This window comes from Populus trichocarpa, chromosome 4 (assembly GCF_000002775.5).
Source record: "Populus trichocarpa isolate Nisqually-1 chromosome 4, P.trichocarpa_v4.1, whole genome shotgun sequence".
Taxonomy (NCBI): Eukaryota; Viridiplantae; Streptophyta; class Magnoliopsida; order Malpighiales; family Salicaceae; genus Populus; species Populus trichocarpa.
In genome coordinates, this window is record NC_037288.2 from 6,755,648 (window position 1) to 6,764,176 (window position 8,529).

Consider the following 8,529-nt stretch of genomic DNA (forward strand, 5'->3'; position numbering starts at 1 on the left):
AATTATTTTAATATGCTGATATCAAAAATAATTTTTTAAAAATAAAAAAAATATTATTTTAATACATTTATAAATAGAATATATTTTAAAAAGTAATCGGAATTCTACAACCACTTGCTTTGCTTTCCACATTGACCTCAAAAAAACAAGTACAAAGTTAACCTATACAATACAACAACCTGGCTGTTTCCGCAAGGAAAAAGATATTATGAAAAGTCTACTGAAAGTCTTCATCACAGGTAGTGAAATTCTGTGGAAAATGCAACCACAGGAATACAGAGGCATTTTCCCAGAATCTGAATCCTCAAATACTCATTTTGATTGGATGTTTTCTCAGGATCTTAGTCCAGTCTTTCTTGAAAGAAGTGGAAGGAAAGAGCTTAGCTTTAATCTATAAAATCTTCCTTGACTACTTCCTTAGCAAGATTGGAAAATTGGCAGTGTTGGCAATAATATTTATTCTCCTTTCTTGTTGTTATTAGTTTTTTAGGCTATTTTTCAAATTGCATTTGAAAAATAATGTTTTTTAAAATTTAAAACGTGACGTTACCGCGTAGACAAACATAAATGATGATCATTTTGAAATGAATAATGCTAATTTCTATGATCCAATTTTAATAGTTCCTGTTGACTTGTCACAAAGCTTAAAACATGCAATGAATATAATGGCACTAGGAATGTTTTCAAGATCCCTAGCTTTATTTGCGCTAGAAAAGTCTACTATGAAGAACATCTACAATTGACAAAAAGCTTGATGTACTCTGGTGTGGCCAAATCCAAAGAATGAGAGAGACTAGTAAAAGAGTGGGGAATCATATTGCTCAATGACTAATCCTTCACTTTTCAAACAATGAGCCCACCATGATGCCATCCATCCAGATTTCTAGACTCGTGCCGCACGTCGGTGTACTGTGCGGGTACTTTTCTATAGAATTCCGATATTAAAATATCTTAAAACATTAAAAGACTTAATTTAAAATAAAAAATTTTAGACCCAAAAAGACTTTTTTTTTTATTAATATAGATGTCCATGTTAGCTTGCGTGTACCTCAACTAATTTCACGGGCCCTAAAATTAACGACCATATGTAAAACTCAAACTTGTAATCTTTAAATAACAAAGCAATTAAACTACAACTCTCAGAATTATTCGTTTTCTTTCTTGTTTAGATTGACATTGAAAATATGGACAATTCATTTTATATATATATATATATATATCCAAAACTCGAAGAATTATAAGTGAATTATCTAGCCTCAACAACCTTAGTATTGTTTCGTTCTAAGAAAAAGGGCCCTCAAACAACTTCATCGATCCCACATATGCCCAGCTAAAGATTACATTTGTATCATCAAAGATTTGGCTTTGTCCTTTTGATGGCATTACACCTCCAAGACATATTCCAAGCAATCAAATTATATGAGAAGCATGTGCTTCGGTTATGGTAACTTTTTTTTTTTTTTGCAAGATATGGGTTATAATCAAACATTAGTGAATTCTTAGTGGTTAAAAAATTGAATTTAGCTTTAATTAATATACCCAAATTAACTAAAGAACACCACATGATATGTCTCAGAAAAAACAAAGGGAAATGGACAAGTATGAACAAGTGCAATCCCTGTGCTCATGTGCTGCAAGCTAGTACATGTCAGCTGAGAGGTTAAAGTGCCTATGGTCCTCCATGAGGCTAATAATTCTCATCTTCTTGTAGTATTGGCTTCGTTCCTCCCACTTGTGTATTAAAAACAAACCAAAACCCCTTCAGGAAACCTACAAAATATAGAGCCCAACACAAATATTTGTGTTTTTTTAAAGGCATGGTAGCAGTCATATAATGCAATTGCCTGTACACTGCACTACACTCCAAATAAGGGATAGTTATAACAACCATTTTCTTGGTCCCTTCGAGGAGGTTTTGACCCTTCCAAGTTTTTTTTTTTTTTTTTTTATTATTACCAAAGAGAGATTATTGCAAGAGAACAGATGTCAGTTGATTTAATCTAGAGGGAGGGAGGGAGGGAGGGAGGCATAGACTCAATTTCAATTTGTTCTGGGAATTCCTCTAAGAAGTTATTGAAAGAGTGGAAAGGAGATAAATATTAATTAAAGAGATTTTTGAAACTTGTATATTATTTTCTTTATTAACGTGGGTGTCCGGTCCAACTTGCGCGCATCTCGATTAATCCCATGAGCCTTAAAGTTAATGACCATGTAAGCCTCTAGTAGCCCTGAAATTTATAGAACTTGAACCGGTGATACTTAGAAAACAAACTTAGAATTTGACAAGTTGAGCCACACTCTTCCAGATTTACATGAATTTGAAAGAAGATTGTGAATGAGCTTTGAAGGGTCTTATTAGGAAAAAAAAAATATTTGAGGAACCAAATAAAAACTATTATATAGTTAGGAGTCTCTTTTTGATCCAAGAACTTGCGATTTGAATTATACTTATATATTGCAGCTTAAATCTCAATTATTAATTAGGTTATATTGCACAGGAAGAAACCGATATGATATGTCCCTAACGATTGACAGCATCAAGAAAAAGCCAAAACAAGGGTTGTTGAGAAGATTAATTGATATTCCTATACGATACAACCATGGATGTTCGGTGTCCGCTTCAATTTATTTTTATTTAAAAAAAAAAGAATTTATTATTCATTTTCTACCTCTAAATTCGCTGTTTTCATTCTATTGTAAAATAATTTTTTCATCAGTATTGATCAAGATTTTATTTTTTTTTATAATTTTAAGAATATATTTTCTATCGATTTGGTACACTCAAGAAAAAGCAAGTTTTCTTATCGGTTAGTTATAAAATACGGAGCTGAACCGTAATAAGGATTACTTTTTAAAATATATTTTATTTAAATATATATTAAAATAATATTTTTTTTAATTTTTAAAAATTACTTTTATATCTGCGTATCAAAATAATTTAAAAATAAAAAAATTCAAGTAAAACAAAATAAAAAAAATTAAATGTGTTTTTAAATATTTTTAAAAGACGACAACAAAAGCTCAGAAATGCTACGCTGTTGAGGTTAGATTTTCTAGTTTGGATCTAATAAATATATGCATACTGCAACACAACGTAGTATTTTACTCGAGACAACACTGCCAGGGGCGGAGGCAGGGGTGTGGCTGTCAGGCCCCGCCCCCTGCAAAAATTTTTTTTTTTCCCGTCCTTCGCCTTGAATAGTTATAAATTTTATGTCTAAAATTAGTAAATTTGAACTTTTGCTTTCTTTTTGGCTACAAATCCAAGTGTCGTGGCTCCGCCCTGAACACAGCAGAGTGGGATATGCTATGAATATATTCATTTTTTCGTTATTTGTGTTTCTTGTTTTGAATTATTTTCATGAGAATATGTAATGTATGTTGTTATATAATTATTTTGTGGGGGACCTCTTCTAGTCTCCAATGGACGCTACCTTTTTGAAGGTGTAGATCGATGGTGTAGCATTTGAAATCATTCGTCATTGTCCATTTATTTAGTAGCTAGGTGAGGGAGCATATTTTCCATGGTATGGTTTCAAGAATAGGTTGCAAGTGTTTTTATGCTTTGTTAAGAAGCTTAAACCTATAAAAAGGTATGATACAAGTTAACGTGGGTCTGGAAAGTTTCAAGACTTAATATATTGGACTCGGTCATGTGTCGGGTTTAACGGTATAGGTTTAGCTAGTAATTTGCTAGATTTAATATGTTTGAGTTCAACTACGTGCTGAGTTCAATACAACATGAATATAGCAAATTATCATATTTAATATATTTGAATTCGATCATGTATTGAGTTCAAGTCAACATAAATCTGACAAATTACAACACTCAATTTATTTGAATTTAGTCATGTCCCGAGTTTAAAATAAAGTGCTTCTAAGTTAGCATCTTAACTGAACACAGCACGGTGGAAGTGGCTATAAATATATTCATTTTTTTTCGTTATTTGTGTTTCTTGTTTTGAATTATTTTCATGAGAATTGTAATGTATGTTGCTATATAATTTGTGGGGGGGCTCTTCTCGTCTCCAATGGACGCTACTTTTTGAATGTCTAATGGCGTCCGTAGCAATATTTGAAATCACTCGTCATTGTCCATTTATTTAGTAGCTAGGTGAGGGAGCATATTTTCCAAGCCGGTCGGTCATGGTACAGTTTCAAGAATAGATATTAAAAAATGATGTTTGAATTGGGATTTTTATGCTTTGTTAAACTCATAACTAGGTATGATATCGGTGAATGCAAGTCTGGAAAGCTTTTAAACTTGACACACTTGGTTTGGTTGTGTACAGAGTCCAAGTTAGTATAAATTTAATAAATTACTAGATTTAATATATTTGAATTCAATCACTTGCTGAGTCCAATAAAACATGAACATAGCATATTGATATATTTAATATACTTGGGTTTAGTCATGTGCTAAGTCCAAGTTAATGTAGATTTGGCAAATCACCAAACCTAACTTGTTTGGGTCAACTATGTGTTGAGTCCAACGTGAGTTTAGCGAATCGCCAAACCTAATTTACTTGGGTTCAACCATGTACTGAGCTCAAGGTAACGTGAGTCTGACGAATCATCAAACCCAACTTATATGGGTTCAGACATGTGCTAAGTTCAATGCAACATGAGTCTGGAAAAACACCAAACTCGTTTCCTCTAGGTTTGGCTACACACCAAACCCAATAGGTATAAAGGCGGTTAAAGATCCATATAAGGACCATAAGGTTTTTTCCTAATACTAATATCTTAAAACTATTAACATGAATTATTCATGTTAAATTAATCATCTCCTTATATCCATAGATGTGTAAAATGTCTCTCAGAGGGCCTATCATATTTTCTTCTCATTAATAATTTATAAAAGATATTTGTTTCTCATTAATAATATGTAAGATATTTTTATTTTTTATCAATGTCATTAGAAGAAAATAACTCTATGGTCTCTCCACTCCATCAAAACAACAATGTTTGGAGATTATAAATACCTCATAAACCACCTAAGTAAAAGAATCATCTTTTTCTACTATCCAAGCATTCATATCTTAATTCTTAGAGCGTTTATCATATAAAAGCAAGAACAAACATTCTTGTTTTAGAAATTTAAAGTTTTTTCTTTTATTTATTACACTCCTCCTTTAAAGTTATTGATTTTATTATTAAAGGGTCTCTAAATCCCACCAAAAGGGACTATTTTATATATAGGTACCAGGACTTCTACATTAGTTATTTACTTCTTGTGCTATGAAAATGAAAATATTGATATAAACATTTGATTAACCATTATCTAAATATCAAATAATATTTTTCCCAAGCTTATCAGATTTTGAGACATCATCAAGAAAATATACTTTTATGAATCTTCTAGTCTTATCATGGATGATTTATTTTTAATTAAATATATTGAGATGTTATGTGTATCAATAAATTCAAGTTCAAAAATAAGTCTAAATATATCAATGAGTTTTTAAAATGAAACATGCATAACAATCTGAGTGTTGGATCGATTACAATTTTGTCAAAGTGTTCTACAAATTTTGTTTTGTACTAGAATTGACCCTTAAGCGTCGGTTCAAATTGAGAACATGCTTAAAATAGACCTAGATGATGTATTCATTATTATTATTTTAGTTAATTTCAGATTATTTTTTTCTAGTTAGGTTTTAGAATTTTATTTGATATGGTTTTCTAGGTAAGTCAATTTTATCTCATATTTAAACAACATTGTGTGTTATTTATATTATTAGAGATTGATTATACAAATTATTAAAGATTATTATTATTGATTTACAGTACTCATCAAATCAAAGTTCTCTATAATTTACCTGTAATTTTAACATTTGGGAAACCTAATTTTAGTGGAGTACTATCACATGGCAATTGGTTGAAGATGAAAAGAATGAGACACAATCATTTTAAACAGCAATTTAGCATTCAAATGATCATATATATATATTGATTGTCACAGTCAAAACATAATTGGAAAAAAAAGAGAGCAACATTAATATTTATAGAAGAAATAAAATTTTATTGATAGAAGAGAAGCCTCTTAATTCTTAAAACTATTTCTCATTGGAAAAAAAGATAAAGACAAAAAGAAGAAATTACGCTCATTAATCTTAAAAAGTTGTAAACCACCCTGTACACATCTTATTTCAATGTTTAATCAAGTATTGAATTCAAAATTCAAAGACGAGACATAGCAAGAACTTGTTCATGAGCATATCCTGGAACTTCTGTATTGACTTGACCAGAAACTGAAGGCGTGCTGCTTCCAGTAGGTTTCTTGCTGGGCAACTTCTCATTGACAGCAAAATTTTTGGCCACTTCCCTTAACTGGAATTTCTGAATTTTTCCTGTTGAAGTTTTTGGTAACTCAGGCATAAATTCCACCCTCTTTGGAATCATAAAACGGGGAAGATTTTTCCTGCAGTAAGCAATAATTTCAGATTCTTTAACATCATTCGTTTCGCCGTTGGAATTCTTTTTCACTGAGATGAATGCACAGGGACTTTCTCCCCATTTGGGATGTGGCATTGCCACCACAGCTGCTTCCAGGACTCTTGGATGTCTATAGAGTACAGACTCCAATTCTACGCTGCTGATATTTTCACCACCAGAAATAATAACATCTTTGGACCTGTCCTTAATTTCCAGGTATCCATCAGGATGAATGACACCAACATCTCCAGTAACAAACCATCCATTCCTGAAGGCCTTGGAAGTTGCCTCAGGATCCTTGAAGTAACCTTTCATGATACTGCTCCCTCTTAGGACAATCTCTCCCATTGTCTTGCCATCACGCGGCATGCTAGCCATGGTGTCCAAATCCTTAATGTCTGCATCGGCAAGTGTCAGTATGCTAATTCCTTGCCTTGCCTTGAGTTTTGACTGATCCTGCTGTGGAAGCTTGTTCCACTTAGTCTGCCATTCACACACAAGTGCTGGCCCAGTAGCCTCAGTGAGGCCATAGGCGTGCGTCACGTGGAATCCGAGAGACTCAATCTTTTCAAGCAATGAGGCTGGTGGGGGCGCACCTCCTGTGAGTATTTCGACCGGTGAAGTGATTTCGCGGCGCTCATGAGGTTTGGCCTCAAGCAGAATGTTGAAAACAATTGGTGCACAACACATGTGAGTCACCTTATGGTCAGCAATGCTTTGGTACATGTCTTTAGCACTGGTGTTGCGTATGCAAACGTTGGTTCCGCCGCGTGCAGCGACACCCCAAGTGAATGTCCAGCCATTGCAATGGAACATGGGGAGAGACCATAAGTAAACAGGCGCACTTCCCATTTCCCAGCCAAGAATTAGGCTAAGAGTGCTAAGATAAGCACCTCTATGACTATAAACAACTCCTTTCGGAGCAGATGTTGTTCCTGATGTATAATTCAAGGCAATAGGATCCCATTCATCTTGAATTAGTTCACCTGTGTATCCTGGATTGCCCCTTTGGACAAGTTGTTCATACTCGAACTGACCGAATCGGACACCGGTAGGTGTGTCAACGTCATCGATACTAGCAATAATTGATGGCACAGGGCCTTCCAGGAATCGAAGGGCCTTATCCGCTAACTCCTTGTATTGGCAATCCACGAAGAAAACCTTAGCTCCTGAATGGATAAGAATGGTGGCTATGTTCTTGGCATCTAGCCTTGTGTTGATAGTATTGAGAACTGCTCCAGCCATAGGCACAGCGAAATGCATCTCGTATACTGCTGGAATATTTGGAGCCAACACGGACACCTACGTACATAAGCAAAACAAAGAACAAAAAAAACATTAAAAATGATGATACGATACGTCAAAAAGTCAAAAGAAAATCCAAGAACAAAGATTGATGAACTTACAACATCGTTCTTTCCGACGTTAAGGGACCGGAGGGAATCAGCAAGGCGGCAGCAACGTTCATAAGTTTGCCTCCATGTGAAGCGGGTGCCTTCATAGATAACAGAGGTGCGGTTGGCATAAACAGCACTAGCTCTCTTCAAGAAAGTTACAGGGGTGAGAGGAACATAATTTGCATCACATTTTTGTAGTTGATCCATTGTTGGCGCTGGATCAAGTCTTTGGATAGTCTTGCTTGAAGATATGGGAGGAGAGGAGGAAAGGTTCTTGTGGCATCTTTGATGGACGTGCAGGGTTTAAATAAGCGAAGGCTAGAACGGGAGGGTGCGTTTAGTAAAAACTATGTTACGGGTTTGATGTTTGAACCAAGCCACAATTATTATTATTTTTATATGTAAAAAAGTTGATAAACAAATAGTCTAATAATAACATTATTAGGTAAAGAATATTGGATGTTTATATATATATATATATATTTCACATTATTTTATTTTTATTTTTCTATGTATTTTAGTATTTATTCTATATATATAAAAATGCGTTCTACCAAGAGAAACTTGGATTAGAGTCTCTTTATAATTATAGTATTTTTAGTGTTTTAGGATTTTTACTTACTATGTGACACGAGAAGTTTTTCAGAAAAAAATTATTTTTTTTAATTATTATTATTTACTATTTAGTTTATGA

General features: G+C 33.6%; 1 protein-coding gene across 1 annotated transcript; it reads right to left on the reverse strand.

Moving 5' to 3' along the window:
- Positions 1 to 6,004: 6,004 nt before the first annotated feature.
- LOC7487416 (trans-cinnamate:CoA ligase, peroxisomal) lies at positions 6,005 to 8,124 on the reverse strand. The gene is made up of 2 exons (XM_002305201.4): positions 7,845 to 8,124; positions 6,005 to 7,740 (listed from the first exon to the last, which is right to left on the reverse strand). The coding sequence occupies exons 1-2, from the start codon at positions 8,040 to 8,042 to the stop codon at positions 6,184 to 6,186; spliced, it is 1,755 nt and encodes a 584-aa protein (XP_002305237.1). The 5' UTR covers positions 8,043 to 8,124; the 3' UTR covers positions 6,005 to 6,183.
- Between the last annotated feature and the right edge of the window lie 405 nt (positions 8,125 to 8,529).

Coding starts and splice junctions, on each gene's coding strand:
- LOC7487416 (XM_002305201.4), bottom strand. CDS start 8,042: ATGGATCAACTACAAAAATGTGATGCAAATTATGTTCCTCTCACCCCT. Junction 7,741..7,844: donor ACGTCGGAAAGAACGATGTT/GTAAGTTCATCA, acceptor TTATGTACGTAG/GTGTCCGTGTTGGCTCCAAA.